Below are 18,518 nucleotides of genomic sequence, written 5' to 3'. Positions count from 1 at the left end.
TACTAGTATAACTAGTACAACTTCGACGTTTCAGAAATTAACAAAACCAATTTGGTATTTCATATGAGAAAAACAATCATATATCCCAGTTGGTATGTACTCATAAAGTTTCTCTTAATTTAATTTGAAGTTTTAAAAAAAAATATAAAAACTATTACACAATTCCATAAGTTTACATGATTTACCTTATACTTTTAATGTTTGTTAACTTATTTGTCCACATAATTTTTGGAAAACATACATGAAATGTAGTTTTACAAAATTGATGATTTCATTGTAACCGGGCAAAGACTTGTAAACATAAATAAGTGATACAACTGAGGTAAATGTATTTATTATGTGGTACAACTAATATTTTATGATTTCACTGCCAAAGTACAACTATGCACAAACTGGTACAACTCAAAAACTAGTACAACTATCTACAGTCGGTACAACTAGAAAACTGGTACAACTACTTGTTATTTTATTTAGTATTATTTTAAATATGCATCATGTTGTAACTTAAATATATCATCCCATTTAAATATGTAAAAATATAAATTATTTGCATCATTTCATTTTACACAAAATTAGTATCAATTTTAAGAAGTTATTCAAAAATATGAATCATTTACAACTGCTGATTTATATCATTTACTAATTAAATGCAATTTAAAAAAAATATTTGATTAAAATGATTTATTTTGGTAAGTAATTCTTAATTAATATTTTTACCGATTATTTGTATTATTTGTTGCAATTTTTTTTCTTTCTAATAGCTATTATTATCTTGATAAACAAATTAAAATTGTACAATTGTCGATAACAATTGTATTAATACATCACGATTAAAACAATTATTTGCAAAAAAAACAAAAATCATACATCAAACCCAATCTTTTTCTTCTTTCCGGTGATTCGTGTCTTTAGAGCAATGGTTGAAGAATTTTCTGGCTCCGCATCTAGCTTTTTCACCTCGAAACTAAAAAAATAAAGATGATTTTTTTTCCGAAAATCATACAACTAGTATAACTTATAAACGTATCAATTCCAAATCAAATATTATTAAAAATATACTATTCATATATTTGACACATGCAAGCAGAAGAGATTAGACCAGTATGTCTTATTGGTTCTACATCATTCTCTTTTCTAGCATTTTCATATGCTAGAAACAATCAATAAAGGAAATTATACATCTCATAATTAAGTGATGCCATTTTCTTGATGGAGGTATATTACTATTGATAACATTAAAATATTCTCCAAATATGTGTAATGTCTATAGAAAATCATAGTTGATAAATTATTTTAATAAAACTAAAACTATAGTTGAAAGAAAGCAAAATAATAATCTTCTATAGAAATTTTAATAATTAAATAAGTTTTACGATTTTTAAAATAAATAATAAAATAACTTGATAAATTATTTTAGTAAAAACATGAAAATTAATTTAATTGAAGTTGAGAATAAGTTAAACATTTTAAATACATTTATATTATATGTTCATTTGTTTATTACGGGCGGGTCTACATGCATAAGCACCACTTGCACTTGCCCAAAGACGGGCCTGAACCTACTATAACTTTTTCTGGCTTTGCTAGGGTTGGGCAAAAAATCCGAGAACCCGAATAACCGAACCAAATACGATCCAAAAAGTAGTACCGTACCCGAACCGAAATTAGTTAAATATCCGAACGGGTTCAAAATTTTGGTATCTAAAGAACCATAACCGAACCCGATCCAAACTGAAATATTATAGATACCCGAATATATCCAAATTAGAATTATGTACCTGAATATGTTAGCTATTTTTAGATATAATATCCAAAAAAATATCTAAAATGTATAAGATATTTTGAAATTGTCTAAAATATTTAAAAATATATACAAATAGTCAAAAATAAATATCTAAAATAGCTAACTCAAAACACCAAAATACTTAAAATGTCTATTGATTGATTCTCCATCCAAATTTTCAAGCTAAACTAATTTTTAGGTTAAGTATAGGTATTTTAGCATACATTATTCAAAATTTTATGTTATATATTATTTTTATTTATAGATTTTGAGAAATTTAAATTATATATGAATTTAAAATTTATTTGAATAATTTAAACGGAGACAGAATCTTTAAACCCGAAAACACAAAATCCAAATAGATACGAACTGAATCCGAATGGGTACCCGAACGTCCACCCCTAAGCTTTGCAGCCGCCTTCTTTTGCTACTAGAACATAAAGAATGAAGATACATTTTTTTCCTAAATAGTACACTAGTATAACTAGTAAAACAAAGTCATTATCCAAATTAAATATTATCGAAAAAAAATTATTAACATATTTTGACACATATAAGCAGGAGGATTATACCAATATTTTTATTGATTCTGCATTATCATCTTCTATAGCACTGACAACAAAAACCAAATATCATCATATTAATTGCAAAGTTGTACTAGTTATATGCATTGTATTTGTACCAGTTATATTAGTTATACTCAATCTATTTGTACTAGTTATACTTGTTTTAGTTATACTAGTTGTACTAATTTGAGTTGTACTAGTTATACTAGTAATACTCTGCGTTTTTTTTATTTTGAATCTAGTACGTAAAAGATGAAATTTGATTCTGGGTAAGTTATAATTGATTGAATATGATTATGGGTTGATCGATTTGGTATAAGAAAGAGAAAATTAGCGGATAATTGAAATTTTTTTTTGATTTTATTTTAAAAAATAAAAACTATCGATGGAGAAGAAAGGGGGAAGAAGAAGAAGAAGATTTAGGTTAGTTGGGTCGGGTTTCGGGTGGGTCGGATTCTGGATCGGATAATAATGGCATGGTTAAGTAAATATGTTTAAGTCTTTAGGTTTTTTAGTTATTTTACTTAAATTTCTATTTAAATTTAAATACAAAATGAAAAGAAAAAAGGACGGGTCTAAATGAGATTTTTTGGACCCCAAATGGTCCATAGTAGCATTTGATCCTTTTTTCTAATGGAGTTTCAATAAATATATTTTATACAAAATGGGCCTAGTTGGGTAAAGATGGGTCCGCCCATTTGGGTAAAGATATCGTTTTGTTCACCGACAACATTTGTTAACATGATTTTTGTAAACAAAAAATCCTTCGATGAAAAAAAACAAAAGGTCCTCTCTGCAAAACAAAAAAAAATGACGATTGAGAGTTCTAGATCCACCGACAAAAGCTTATCTTCTCCGAGCTCTACCAAGTAATCTTGTATCACTTTTCTTTTTTGATTAAATAGACTCAGTTGTTCTATTCTACAAATCTCTAAGTTCGATACATTTCGAAACATTTTCATTTCAGTAATGTTTCCAATGTCGATCTGAAGCGATCTGAGTTAAAAACGATAAGTCGGAGAAGGATATTGACTTCACCTTTCCCATCTATACAACGAAGTCACAAGTTCTGAAGAAAAAAAAAATGGTAAATTTAATCTCATGACTTCCTTTGGTAGTTAATAGTTAACTATTAAATCTGATTAATTTTAAAGTACTTACCATCAAAATCTATTTCTCTCTGATTTCTTTTGCATGTTAAATCCGATGAAATAATAACGTTTTGAAGTGTTCGAATATGAACTGAAGCATTAAAAATCGGATCTTGTTGAAATCGATTGAGAAAAGCTTTGGAAGAAACATCCAAAAGATGTTACACCGTCTAAAGACATAAACATAACAAAACTGTAAAGGTCTGTACTCGAGAATCTATGTACTTTTTAAAAATCTTTATTTTAAATTATCTTTTTATTTATAAAATTTTGTCTGAAAGAAAATTTATAGGGTAACGTGATTACAGCTCCTATCAAGTAATGACTGGTGATTATTAAGCTCCAATTGCAGGTCTAACATGAAAATTCTGAATGTTTCTCCATACTACAACGGAAGACGCCTCCCTTTACTCTCAATGTAAGTCATTTTACACGTTGCGTGAATCTTATCACCCTTGCACTTGTAATAAATCAGATTGAAAATATTAAGAGCACAGTCGAACTTTTAAATAAGACATAAACAACAAAATATACATATTTCAAAACCATAAATAGGCAGTTACGATTGCTTACATTCTCATAAAGATGAATTCCATGGTTTCACCTAATAGTTGAATGTTTTGGACCCAAGAGCGTAGAACCTTCACATGAACTAATTTAGTAGTGTGCCAGGGCCGCAAGTCTTGAATGGTCACTTTTTCATTAGAAGCACGCCATGTTTGGATTTGCTTTTGTGTAGCCATTGCGTTGTTTGACGGTGTGGGTTTGATTAGGAAGATGTGATTGCTATTTATAATAGGAAGAGGTTGAAGGGAGAGGTGTTTAGGTTTTCCGTGAAACTTGTTGCATACTCTAGATCGTATCTCTCGAGATTTTGTGGTTTTGATTTCGATATCAATAATTGTTAATATTAGGAAGGTTCAGTTAAAAATTCGAAATCCCAAGATATTCTATGGGTATTGCACAAGCAATGTGATTATATTGAATTCTTTGAAGCGTGATTTTAGCCAAAAAATATAATCTATTTCTCTATATTTTGGGTTACATTTAATATAGGTATATGAAATAGGGAAGCTTTGCCATAATATAATTTTTTTTAATTTCTAATAGGAAGAGAAAATTACAGAATGAGTTAAAGAATATACTTGGAATAGATTTGGTATCCAAATGATATTTTTAATATATATTTTTAAATACTATTTATAATTACACTAAAAAGCAAGAAAATTCAGTGGCATTTCAAATGTAATTATATGTTTTTGAATTGATTACGAAAATTAGGGGATGAGTTGAAAAAATTATAGTTCAAATAGAAAAAATATTTATTTAAAAATATTGTTATTAGATTTTTAAATAATTATTGTTATAAAAAATTCGAAATATACCATAGTAACTTGTGGTCAATATTTTAATAATTTTGGTTTGATTAAAGTGTCCACCATTACATATTGCATTTTGTAAAGGAATCATAACATATATATGTAGGTGTCATGCATCATCTAAATAAGCTTATTGTGAACATTGATTTACATTTATGTTTATCTATATGTTATATTCATCTTCGTTAGTGTTTTCATTTCAGGGTATATAGGGTTTGTCAAAAAAAAAAGATGCTTTCGATGGGGTTTAAATGGTATAGGGTTTGATCATGAAGATGATTTCGGTGGGCTGGACATTTATTTCTGTTTGGATTTTAAAAAAGTACAGGTTACTCTGCAGTGGGTTTAAATAATTTTGATAGGCTGTAAAAATCGAATACTTCTGATTGATCTAAAATAATTGGCGACATTTATTTAAAAAAAAATAATGGCAGTGGCATGTAATTAACTGGAAAAGGCAGGGGCAGAATCCTAGGAGGGATTCTGCTTTAATAGTATAGATTCTATTTAAAAAAAAAAGGGAAACGGGAAAGAGTTTAAAAAAAAAAAACACGGTAGCCTCTAATTCCCCGTAACCCTTAAAAAAAACAATCACGGTAGCCTCTCTCTTTCACGGCGACGAAGAAAGCGATTGCGTCTTCTCCGGTGAAATCAACGGCGAGTGCTTACGCCACCGGTGGAAGCCCTTTCTCTTCTCCTACCGGTGGAACCCCTTTGTCTGGATCTCTTTCTATCTCGACAAACAAAGGCGATTTATTAGGTTCTCTTGGTCGTTGGTGAAATCGATCTTGTCTTCAACCTCCCCGCCTCTCTTTTCTCCGACATTGCTAGCACATAAGGTATGTTCTTGATACTTCATTTGTTCCTTGGTCGGTGGTGAAATCGAGTTTGTCTTCATTTATTAGGTTTCAGTCATAAAGTTTGTTCCTTTCTCCTTCTTGTTCTAATACTTTTCTCTCGATCTCATTCTATCTCGACAAACAAAGGCGATTTATTAGGTTCTCTTGGTCGTTGGTGAAATCGAGTTTGTCTTCAACCTCCGACATTGCTAGCACATAAGGTATGTTCTCGATACTTCATTTGTGAAGCGGTTTGTTTTCTTCATTCGGGTTTGAAGTTAGCATTTCTCTCTTTCTTTATCCGGTTCTTTATTGCATTTCTCTGTGTTTGAGTTCTTCATTTGGGTTACTATTTTTATGTTCGTTTCTTAGGGTTTTAAGTGTTGTTAACTGATTATATGAACAGATTTCGATTATGAATTGGCTTACTTTGATTAACTGCTTTCTATTGTGAATTGATTTCGTTTATCATGAGCTGGTTTATTGATTTACTTTCTGTACAGAATGATAGTTTTTATCTTTCTGATTTTAGAATTTGTTTGACGTTTCTCTTGTGTTTGTCTCTGCTTCACTGTGAAGTTAGAATCAATTTCAGTCTTTAACTAGAATCAATTTTTTGTCTTTTCTAGATATGGAGTTAGAGCTACCTAAGCGAGTGTATGCAGAGGGTTTAGAACCTCAGGTGAAGAAGATCAACAACTGCTGCCGCATGGAACTTATCAGAGATCTGAAAAAAGCTATGTATGCGGAGTACGATGATGTCAAGATAGATCCTGTTTTCAAACATATCATGGCGATTGCGGAAAATAACCTCAAGTTTTCGGGGAAATTGGTGGATAGCTTCTTGTGTAAGCAGCTGATTACCTCGAAGATGCATGAGAAGTGGTTTGTATTTGCGAGGAATCCTCTCCGGTTTTCGCTTCAGGAGTACCACGCTGTGACAGGCCTCAAGATCTCGCGGGAAAGTAGCTGTGACGTAGTTAAATGGAAAAGTGATGGCGGATTTTGGAGTGAACTACTAAGGACAGGTGGTAAGATCACCTTGCAGTCGATCAAAAAGGTGCATCTACAAGAAGTTCACAACTGGTCTCGGCGTGATAGGATGAGGTTGATCTACTTATGTGTGATAATGGGCGTGGTGATGGGGAGAGATGAGAAGGTGAACATCCCTCGTATGTACATCAAGCTGGTGATGGATCTTGAGAAGCTTCGGAACTTCCATTGGGGTCTTCACTCCTATGACTTCTTACTGAGTTCCATTGAGAAGGTTAGAAAGAAGTTGGGTAAGAAGAACAGCTACATTTTTGAGGGGTTCTCCTATGCGTTCCAGATTTGGATTATGGAAGCAATTCCGGATTTTGGAGAAATATGTGGCAGCAAAGTCTCGGACAGTTTCATCGGTCCAAGGTGTGGAAATTGGAAAGGAGTTGCAAAAGTTTCTTATGAAGACATCATTCAACTTGAGGAATCGTTTACTGAGAAGGTACGAATATTTATTATATTCTTTTATATGGCTGTTGCATATTTTTTAAAGCTTATAATGTTATAATTGTTTTGTAGGGAGACTTGTTCTCGGTAATTTCAGTGAGTGGCAATGGTGATGTGTTGAGGCATGCTGATTATACAAGGAAGGATGAGATGGAAGATGAACGTGTGGACCTTCTTCTCGATAGGATTAAAATCAATTTTGATTGGAGCAACACACAATGGCCAGTTATAGAGGATGAAGAGACTGAGATGGAAGAAGCTGATACAGAGTCAGAAGCTGATAAGAGTGTGGATGCTACTGATATTGCAGCAGATGTGGAGACATCTTCGGTTAATGTTGCTAGAAGAGGCAAGAGAAAGATTCAGGATGAAGGAGCCGAGACAAGAAAGAAGAAGTTGCTGTGTAAGCGAACAGCAGAAAAAAAACAGAGTATTGATCAAGAAACTAAGAGTTTCATTGAGGGTTTGGTCCACTCATCTGTCAGTTCCTTGGGAGATATACTCAGAGCGCAAATGGCGAGTATAGAGAGCATGTTCAAAGAGAGGATCGGCAACATGGAGATCGAGGTTTCACAGCTCAGGGAAGCAATCAGTTTGAGTGCCGAAGGAAGCGTTCCTAAGAGCAAAACCGATGAAGCTGCGCCTAAGACCAAAATCGCTCAAGCTCCTGCAAAGAAAAAGGTCAATCAAGCTCAAGCTCAAGCTCCAGCAAAGAAAAAGGTACTTCCTAAAAGAAAGTGTAGATATGCATCTAATTCCCAAAGACCACATGTTGTATAGATATGCATCTAATCTTGAACAAAAGTTTCTGAAAATCAAAAGAGAAACTATGAAAAAATCATAGATTCATGAAGAAGAAAGGCAAAATCGTTTTTTTAAAAAAAAATTGACAAAGAAAATCGAGCAGAACCATTTTAGGAAGTTAGAATATTCTTAGAATATTTTGTTAACTAACTTTCCTTTATTTTCGCCAAAAACAGGTGATTTTATTAGTAGAAGACACCTTCTACAATGCGTAGAACCATGAAAAAATAAGGAATGTAATTTCTACCTTCTTTAGACGTTTGTGTAGTTTTCAGATTTCATGTTCGATAAATGTTAGAATACTTGTTAAAAGTAGAAACTGTATTTTTCAGAAACGTAGATATCTTTACAATTAGTAGAATTTGCATTCCCCATATTTAGATATTGAATCAAAAGTAGATTTTACGTTCCAAAAGAAATAGATGTACGTGTTTATTCTGGATTTTGCATTCTACTAACCCAATTTCCGTAGAAGACTATTTCTACTTTTAGTAGAACGTAAATTGGAAATTTTATTTATCAAGTTTTTGAAAAAATAAAAAATATGTCCTTCTGTATATTGGTGTTCCATTAATAGTTTATATTTTTAATAATTTTTTTTGATTCATAAAACTATTTATTTTATTAAGTTTCAGAAATAAAAGGGTAAAAAGGAGATAAAATGGACAAAGTTGAATTTATACCATAGGGACAACCATTCTGTTTTTTTATTCTGTTTTGACAATTTTCCCTAAATTTTATGGTACTTTGTGTTATGTTTGGTGTGTTACTCTTCTTAGTTCCCTTATGATAATAATTAGTCTTTGACTTTTGTGATTTGTGATTTTTTTGAGACACCATTCTTGTTATCAATATGAGTTTGGTTTCTTCATCATTATTGAATCAAATGGTTGTTTTATCAAATAAGAAACTATAAAAATATAATGAATTACAGATCATGTGAGTTTATATTATTCACCATTATTGAGTTTGGTTTGGTGTGTTCACGTGAATTTAATTGCAATATGTGCATTTTTTTTATTACACAGATTTCAAAAATCTTATGAGAATAAATGATATTTTCAAAATCTAGTTTTATGAGTAAAAACATAAAGAATTCACCTTCCAATAACAATAGAATTGAATAAAATGATAAAATTAATAATAATTAAACTTTATGAATAACAAAAGATTTGAATGAAATTTAAAAGTTTTTAAACCAAAAACAGAGTATTGATCAAGAAACTAAGAGTTTCATTGAGGGTTTGGTCCACTCATCTGTCAGTTCCTTGGGAGATATACTCAGAGCGCAAATGGCGAGTATAGAGAGCATGTTCAAAGAGAGGATCGGCAACATGGAGATCGAGGTTTCACAGCTCAGGGAAGCAATCAGTTTGAGTGCCGAAGGAAGCGTTCCTAAGAGCAAAACCGATGAAGCTGCGCCTAAGACCAAAATCGCTCAAGCTCCTGCAAAGAAAAAGGTCAATCAAGCTCAAGCTCAAGCTCCAGCAAAGAAAAAGGTACTTCCTAAAAGAAAGTGTAGATATGCATCTAATTCCCAAAGACCACATGTTGTATAGATATGCATCTAATCTTGAACAAAAGTTTCTGAAAATCAAAAGAGAAACTATGAAAAAATCATAGATTCATGAAGAAGAAAGGCAAAATCGTTTTTTTTTAAAAAAAATTGACAAAGAAAATCGAGCAGAACCATTTTAGGAAGTTAGAATATTCTTAGAATATTTTGTTAACTAACTTTCCTTTATTTTCGCCAAAAACAGGTGATTTTATTAGTAGAAGACACCTTCTACAATGCGTAGAACCATGAAAATAATAAGGAATGTAATTTCTACCTTCTTTAGACGTTTGTGTAGTTTTCAGATTTCATGTTCGATAAATGTTAGAATACTTGTTAAAAGTAGAAACTGTATTTTTCAGAAACGTAGATATCTTTACAATTAGTAGAATTTGCATTCCCCATATTTAGATATTGAATCAAAAGTAGATTTTACGTTCCAAAAGAAATAGATGTACGTGTTTATTCTGGATTTTGCATTCTACTAACCCAATTTCCGTAGAAGACTATTTCTACTTTTAGTAGAACGTAAATTGGAAATTTTATTTATCAAGTTTTTGAAAAAATAAAAAATATGTCCTTCTGTATATTGGTGTTCCATTAATAGTTTATATTTTTAATAATTTTTTTTGATTCATAAAACTATTTATTTTATTAAGTTTCAGAAATAAAAGGGTAAAAGGAGATAAAATGGACAAAGTTGAATTTATACCATAGGGACAACCATTCTGTTTTTTTTATTCTGTTTTGACAATTTTCCCTAAATTTTATGGTAACTTTGTGTTATGTTTGGTGTGTTACTCTTCTTAGTTCCCTTATGATAATAATTAGTCTTTGACTTTTGTGATTTGTGATTTTTTTGAGACACCATTCTTGTTATCAATATGAGTTTGGTTTCTTCATCATTATTGAATCAAATGGTTGTTTTATCAAATAAGAAACTATAAAAATATAATGAATTACAGATCATGTGAGTTTATATTATTCACCATTATTGAGTTTGGTTTGGTGTGTTCACGTGTGGTTTGGTGTGTTCACGTGAATTTAATTGCAATATGTGCATTTTTTTATACACACAGATTTCAAAAAATCTTATGAGAATAAATGATTTTTCAAATCAAGTTTTATGAGTAAAAACATAAAGAATTCACCTTCCAATAACAATAGAATTGAATAAATGATAAAATTAATAATAATTAAACTTTATGAATAACAAAAGATTTGAATGAATTTAAAAGTTTTTAAACCAATAACAACCCCCCCCGCCCCCCCCCCCCCCCCCCCCCCCCCCCCCACCCCCCGCCCCCCCCCCCCCCCCCCCCCCCCCCCCCCCCCCGAATAGATCTAATGGTTAGAAAATAAACAGACATAAGTCTTGTGAAGATGTGAGAGTGAAACTTGACCGTCAAGAAGAAAGCGAGATGTGTGGTTGAGTCACTTTTGTTTGATTAGTCAGCTGTATGATTAAGAATAAACCATGTTAGTTTAGAATCAAGTAGAAAGTTGGGAAAAAGTGTCATAGCAGCGGAATGTATCCATTGTGATTATCAATAAAATGAAGGCTAACCCTGAGTGATATATTCTAAATAATTTTAGTATTTTCACACATATTAAGAAAATACATTAAACTACCATAATAAATATATTGTTTTTTGTAATTTTCAATTTTTAATAACTTTTTAACCAATAGTAATTTATTAAAATCAATTAATTTTTTAAAAATTTACAATTTTTTCATAAAAACCAAAAAAATATATCTTTTTGAAACAACTTTTTTTCTATAAAATCTATCATTATGAAACGAACAAGTATTAAAATAATATTACTATACTCCATTTTAACTTCACAAAAAGCCATACGTAGATATATTCTTGTTTCACCTACCCACACATTTAAAACGTAGAGTTCACAGTATAAAATAAAAACAATTCAAAGAACATTTAAATTAGCACCGATCAGTCTTTGAAAAACTATATTTAAGTGCTTATTTGTTTCATTTTCCGTATTGTAACCTATTTTCTTAACTAAATTTATATGGTTATATGTTAAGTATTGTATTAAATTTGATCATTTTATAATGCATTAAATATATGTATACATTAACTTATACTTAGAAAATAGTGTTTCTTTATTGGTTCACTACTTTATTTTTAGTCATTTGTGCAATCTAACCTATACTAAAAGGGCAATAATAAGCCCTTTTAAGCTGTCCAGCTCGGACTATAAAATCAGCCAATGGTTGAGCAGCATTCTTCCACGTCATTTAATAGTTCTTTGTTTGGGCTTCTGTTGTTTTTGGCCTGTTTGATCTGTGGGCTATATAGTGTCCATTCTGTAATTGATGGCCGACGAAACCTAATTTCGTTCTTCACTTTTCGACTTCCATCTCTTACCTCTTCCATTTCTCTTCTTTCCAAATCCGTTTCGAGGAGTAATTTCACCGTTGACGTTCCCACTTTTTCTCTGCCTTCTTCGTCGGTTGGTTCTCATTCTATATAGCAGATGATTAGCGGGGATTGAGTAAGGAGGATTAGGATGCTCTGGTCGCCGGAAGTTGCAGGGATATCCGTAAAATCCATTAGATTCGTCTTTCGGCCACCATAGAAGAAAGGTTCTTTTTTTTCTTACGATCGTTCTCGAATATGATATTAAGTAGTTAGGATTATCAATGTATCCATTCTTTGCTTATCCAGCGAAATCCCCACCTTCGGCAGCGTCGTATATTATAGATAAAAAACTTCAAGAAAAACTGTTGTTTTTAGGATAAATATGTTATGTTCTCATCTGAAATCAACGCCATGTTTCTTTTCTTAATGATTTGATGCATTCATGCACATGCTGTAGGTTATTGGTGCTGTGATTCTACGAAGATCTGAGAGAATGAGAATCAAGATTGTTCAAAGACCAACCATAGGAATCAGGGGATTCAAAAAATTTCCCGCACGAAGTCTTTCTCTAACAAGGTTTTCTTTCTACATATTTTTCTTATTTAATCACAAATTAAGGTGTAGATTCCTATTAATTTTTTTGTATAGTATTTTAAGAAAAAAGATATATCCTATGTCGTTAGTCTTCACTTTTGCTGTTTTTCCAGAGCTTAAAAGATATATGCACATGTAGCTCGGTTCTGTTCCTGAGTAACCCAAATATCGTAGAATGTGTTTACACTACGGGAACTGAGATAGCGAACAGGGCTAAAGTAAATTGTATCCAGAACAATTGGGCAGTAAACGTTGTAAGTATGCTTTGGTTTTTATATATACTCTTTTATTCAATTGATTGTTTTAAAGTTGGAATGTATCAGCAGGTGGATGATGATCAATGATCAAACATATCAGAGAGTACAAAAGGTATGCTATAGTGATGCTGACAGTTTTTTTTTAATTCGAATTACTGAGATTTTGTTTGCCTCTTGGCTCTTGATCTTAAAATTTAACCAATATTTGAGAATAGGGATTAGGTACCAGGCCATTTCTACTGCTCAGCGAGAAGAAATTTTTTGCCCTTCACCAGGTTACTTAGAACCAAAATGGTTTCTGGAATTGAAGGGGTTTTCTTCTCACCTTTTTCTTAGGAAAACATTTATTGTACTACTGTAGATTATAACTGATTATAAAACTTTGAATGTCAGAGCTTCGCCTAAGTTTATGCTTCTTTCAATAGTGTTCTTTAAACAGCTTATGAGCCAACATCTGTATATGTGTGTAGTGCTTGTGATCAGCATGTTGCTATGATTGTACACTTTTTCTACCTCTTGAATCAACCAACGGAAAATAAGTATAACCAAGTCCTGCTCTTTGTATATTAGAGTTTTGGCTTATTGTTTGGAGATTTGAGAGTCTCTTTTTTCTACGTGTATTAATCTATATTCTGCAGTATTTTACTGTCTTTGCTTTCACTAATGTATATATTAAATTAGTTATATATGCAGAAGAAAACAACAGAGATTTTTTTTTTGACTAATGAAACAACAGAGTATTGTTATGAAGAACACCAATGACGCGACAAGAAAAACAAAACCCAAGTTTCTTAGAAAGCAACACATTATTTCTATTAGCAAAACACCACGAATTCCGTCAATAAATATTAGCATCTTGCTTTTCTTCATAAGATATTAACATGAATAATTCATAAGTCACAAGTTATACCTACTAATAAATAATTAAAATTTATAAAACTTAAAAATCTGCAAAATTTATTATAGATGACACGCTACTATTTTACATAAATGTATCATTTATTATAGATTTTAAATAACTATAAATTCATAGCAATTCAACAAACTCAATTAATTTTCTTAAAAATTATAATTCATAATTGTCAACTAATATTTCTTTATATTAATTAATGTAAAATGACACCATAATGTTTTACATAAATGTATCATTTTATCATAGATTTTAAATAACTATAAATTAATATCTCTATTAATTTTCCTAAAAAAGAAAAATTAGAAAAATAATATTTAGCAGAGAATAACATATAATACTTAGTAGAGATATCTGCACGACATAAAAATCTCATGGAAACCATTCTATTTTCTCAACTTTTAATTATGGATTTTCAGAAAATACACAATAAGCAATTAAATGTTTACCTTTTATCAATGTATTTGCAAAAATATTTATCAGATCCAACACTTTGAAGTTGAAATATTTTTCATGCATACTTCTAGAAAAATTAGTTTTATTGGTAAAACTAAAAAAAAAAACATTAGCCACTAATTAAGTTATACAAATCTGAAAGAAAGAGGGAATGAATAAGTTAGGAAATCAAAATTTAAAATGATTTGAGTTTAAACCTGATTTTTTATACTGTAATAATATTTTGAGTAATGTAACATGTGTGGTGTTTTATTATTTTTTCATTTTACATATAATCATGTAAACTTCATTATGATAATTTATATTTTTTGCTGTTTCCAATATATATAAAGTAACTATTCTAATATGAATAAATTAATATTTTCAAACAGCTAACAATTTATAAAAATAAATCCGGGCGTAGCCCGGAAAAGTCTCTAGTATTGTTAAACGTGAAATGCACTGAACCCTAAATCAACTGAAAGTAAATTACAAACATTTCACCATTTACAAATATATAGAAGTATAGTTTTCTTTTAAATCCTCTGACGACATATATTAGCAATCATATTTACATTTATATGCAATTTAAAATGAATTCACTTATATAAACATCAAACAATCACATATAACCTTGCCACAACAATAAATTATAATGAAACAAGAAAATAATGTAAACCAAATAAACGTATATAATTCATGTAAAACGTGAGTAACTATCTAATTTTTTTAATAAAAAACAAATAAAAGGAAAGGTTGCCAGAATTGACAAAGTCAGTGTGAGTTGGGTTGTCATGGTCGGGTTATTAAATACCAAGACCAAACCACGTCATTTCTTCCTTCTCTATACTATTAAGAGTAGACTAGTGACACCCTGTCTTGTCTGTCTGGTGGATATCAAGCGGCTGTTCATAACAATCGGAGGATGGATTTCTTTATTTCAAACAGAGAGAAGTATGGCAACAGAGCAGGTTAGTTTTTTTTTTTCTTCTAACCGGATTAGATTATATGAGTGGCAACCAAGACTAAACTGGTGTATGTCTATCTGCCTTCAGGATTGTTCGGTCACAAAAGTGCTAGCAAGAGCAATCCTTCGAGTCCTCCTCATCCCACTGAGGGTCGATCATCTCCGCCGGTGTCTTATTACGGCATAAAAAGATCGGAATCAGAGTATGCATTCCCAATCTCTGATAACCATACTACTCACTGGAAACAACAACAACAACACGCCTCTGAACGCGTCCCCAATTCCCACCACCGACCTCCTGTCTACAGATATAGCACGGTAGTGTGTACTATCGACTCCCTTTGCGATTGCAGTTTTCTATCACTTTTCATGGTTTTGATTCTTAGTTTTGTACTCCAGCCCGAGCGTCCTAGAGAGAATGGCAAAGAAAGAACAGAGGCCATTTTTTATGAACCCGATGCGGACGTGACCCCAAGGAGCGAAGCTTCCTTGAGCCCCTTTCGATCTGCCAGAACCCGCACGGTACTCACTCATTTCTGCTTCATCCATAGCATAGATGAGGAACAATTTGAACAAAATGTTTGTTGGTTGTTTGGCCTATAACTGCAGCCTGATCGCCGTAGGAGGTCTACCGACTTCAGCAGAGAGCTGCACGAGAGAATGCATGAGACAGAGGCCAATGTGAGCCCCTTTCATCCCCTCCAGAAGCCGCTCTCCAGCTCCCAACAACACGGTACTGATACTGAATCTTGTGTGTGTTTATTACATTCTTGTCATTTAAAACCAAATAAATGAAAAACCAGCTGTTCTCTTTGTATTAGCAGCAAGAATTTCGAGGGAGAGACTACAGTAGAGAAAGTATGAGGCAGAGGGCCATCTAACTTCGCAGAGGCTCCTTCCGAGCCCATTTCATCCATCCCGAGCCCCACGAAGCCCGCCGCACACAAGGGCAACGGTGGGTGCACCAAACTCTCTTTACGCCTTTGTTAACCAAACTCATTCTCAGATTTTTGCTCTTCTTAATTAGTTGCAGCCTGAGAGATACAACAAGGGTAAAGATCATTACGAGGCAGATGCAGATGTCACACGTCACACCGCGTAGCAGCCCTCCCATGAGTCCTTTTCATGGGGCCACCAGCCGCTATCCACCACCACCATTTTACTCATCCAGCGACGACGACGAAGACAACCATTCCACCACCTACCTCTTTCCAGAGATTTCAACTGGACATCGTTCCAGGGGAGTCTCTGGGAGTAGCACGGTGCGTTTTTTTACTACATCTATTTAATACCAAAAAAATAAAAATATGTTTTTTTTAACAAATAAACAAAAATATGCTTAAAAGCCAAATAATGATGTGCAGCGGTTCACTACAAGTACCAGATGGCCACGGCCGAAACCTACGAGCAAGACAGGCAGTTCGAGCCGCCAGAGCTGCCCGACGAGTCCGAGAGCTTCACGATGCAGGAGATCACCAAAATGCGCGGACTCGAGAGCTACGAGGAAGAGACACAGTCGGATGCCTACGTCTCGGTCGCTAACTACAAGGTGCGGCATTGCGTGTCCGCCACGCTCCAGGCTATCATGGACAAACACGGAGACATAGCCGCCTCGTCGAAGCTGCAATCCACGTCAACAAGGTCGTTTTACCTAGAGTCCCTGGCCGCGGCCGTGACGGAGCTGAAGTCGACGGCGCTGAGAGATCTGTCGAAGACGCGCGTGGCCGAGATCGCGGCGGTGGTGAAGGACATGGACTCGGTCAGAATCGACGTGTCGTGGCTCAAAACGGCCGTGGAGGAGCTGGCGGAGGCGGTGGAGTGCTTCGGGGGGTACGAGGCTGCGAAGATGGAGAAAGAGGAGTGCAGTAAGGGTATGAAGGAGGGGAAGGTGGAGATGGAGGAGCTGAGAGATGAGCTGAAGAGGAGAGAGAAGGAGATGAAGGAGTGTAGGGAGAGGGTGACGGCGATGGCTGGTAGGCTAGGGCAGCTAGAGATGAAGGATTCGTGGGTGACGAAGAAGCTTGAGCTGTTCCAGAGCAAGGTCCATAAATTTGACGGTGAAGCTGTCTTCGTGGAGGTCTAGATCATATTATAATTCGAATATTCAAATTCAAAAACCGTATATGTTTTAGATCATGTTCAACAAACACTAGACTTATGTTGCATTCTACTCTGTTATATCGTACTAGTGCTTCTTAATAAAATAAAAAAATACAGGTATGATTGTTTGATTGAGTTAAGAGTAAAATTAAGAAAGGAAAAAATGGTTCACCTTTAATCACTCTATTTTCAAAGAGAAGAACCATGATCCTGAACAATGTTCAAAAAGAGAAGTTAGTAAAGTTGACCAACCAAATCAAACCAACAATAATACTCCAAAGTTGGGAAAAAAAACTTGGGATAAACAAAAAACAGAAGACCATAAGTTAGTAGTAACACTAGCGATTACAGATTTAATCAATAAGAGTCGATCTGACACTAAAAAGCTTTTCTTGATATCTGAGGAAACAATTTTGGATCTTGTCCAAAAGGGGCTGACAAGCCGACTTTCGACATCATTTTGGTCGTGAGTGGCATCCTAGATACTTAGGGCCTGACTGGTTCAACCGCAGCGGTTGCGGTTGCGGGAGTTTGCGGATGCGGGTGGTTGCAGTTTCTAGCGGTTTTTAAGAGATTAGTACGACTGGTTCTGCGGTTAGAAATTGGTGCGTTTGCGGGATACTTATGACTGGTTAACTACCAATTGCAGCAACAGTTAAATAATAAATTAACAATATTTACATTTTATACAATTATAAAAATATCAAAAATAATAATATTATAATAAATATAAAATTTATATTTAGAAAGTTATAGTTTAAATTTTTTAAAATATAGAAAATATTTTTTTTTATTTTAAGTTTTATAATATTAATTAAAATTTAATTGATATATTTTAGCATTTTTATCATTTCAATTTATTTTTTTATTGAATTTTTTTATTTTTGTATTTATATTGTTTTGGAAAAAAATAATTTTTTTTTATCCTCCCGCAAACGCCCGCAACCGCAAACGCTAGCTGGAACCAACTTTTGAATTTATGAGGTTCAGAGCGATTTGGAGCGATTTGGAGCGGTTTAGAGCGGTTTGAACGATTGGTGAAAACGCCAGCAACCGCTACCAACTGCAAAAGCTGCGTTTGCGGGTGGTAGCGGGAAAACCAGTCATACCCTTAATTGGCAGCGTTGAGACTGAAAGACAAGCCGCTATAGCTGAGTTTTCCAAAGCTTGCTTTCCTCTAATAGTAGCAAACACACACACAAGTGACTCAGGGCATTTCCGATGAGACTTTATTTTTTCCTCTATAATTTACATAAAAATAGAATAATTCTATTATAGTGTAATTTTTGCTTCAATAGTGTTA

General features: G+C 33.1%; 1 protein-coding gene, 2 long non-coding RNA genes and 1 pseudogene across 4 annotated transcripts; all 4 read left to right on the top strand.

The window, feature by feature from the left end:
• Window positions 1-3,081: 3,081 nt before the first annotated feature.
• LOC125578552 lies at window positions 3,082-5,294 on the top strand. The gene is made up of 4 exons (XR_007316658.1): window positions 3,082-3,218; window positions 3,317-3,436; window positions 3,578-3,701; window positions 3,853-5,294. It is a non-coding gene; the product is annotated as an uncharacterized LOC125578552 (long non-coding RNA).
• A 465-nt stretch (window positions 5,295-5,759) lies between these two features.
• On the top strand, window positions 5,760-8,077 carry LOC125578551. The gene is made up of 2 exons (XM_048741564.1): window positions 5,760-7,201; window positions 7,279-8,077. Exons 1-2 carry the CDS (start codon window positions 6,350-6,352, stop codon window positions 7,984-7,986), a joined length of 1,560 nt encoding a protein of 519 aa, XP_048597521.1. The 5' UTR covers window positions 5,760-6,349; the 3' UTR covers window positions 7,987-8,077.
• Window positions 8,078-12,502: 4,425 nt separating this feature from the next.
• On the top strand, window positions 12,503-13,127 carry LOC125578550. 2 transcript variants are annotated; one of them, XR_007316657.1, is made up of 4 exons: window positions 12,503-12,528; window positions 12,660-12,800; window positions 12,870-12,915; window positions 13,019-13,037. It is a non-coding gene; the product is annotated as an uncharacterized LOC125578550 (long non-coding RNA). The 2 variants fall into 2 exon arrangements; XR_007316656.1 differs by lacking the exon at window positions 12,503-12,528 and having other exon boundaries at window positions 12,623-12,800; window positions 13,019-13,127.
• Window positions 13,128-15,003: 1,876 nt separating this feature from the next.
• Window positions 15,004-17,346, top strand: LOC125578549 (annotated as a pseudogene).
• The last annotated feature ends 1,172 nt before the right edge of the window (window positions 17,347-18,518 follow it).

The sequence above is a fragment of the Brassica napus genome, chromosome A9, assembly GCF_020379485.1.
Source record: "Brassica napus cultivar Da-Ae chromosome A9, Da-Ae, whole genome shotgun sequence".
Classification (NCBI taxonomy): domain Eukaryota; kingdom Viridiplantae; phylum Streptophyta; class Magnoliopsida; order Brassicales; family Brassicaceae; genus Brassica; species Brassica napus.
The sequence above is the reverse complement of the archived record's forward strand: the minus strand, read 5'-3'. Positions and strand labels throughout refer to the sequence as shown.

Excerpts from the sequence above, each read along its gene's own strand:
- LOC125578551 (XM_048741564.1), top strand. The coding sequence starts at position 6,350 with ATGGAGTTAGAGCTACCTAAGCGAGTGTATGCAGAGGGTTTAGAACCT. Across the intron at positions 7,202-7,278 it reads AGGAATCGTTTACTGAGAAG|GGAGACTTGTTCTCGGTAAT; the intron begins GTACGAATATTT and ends ATTGTTTTGTAG.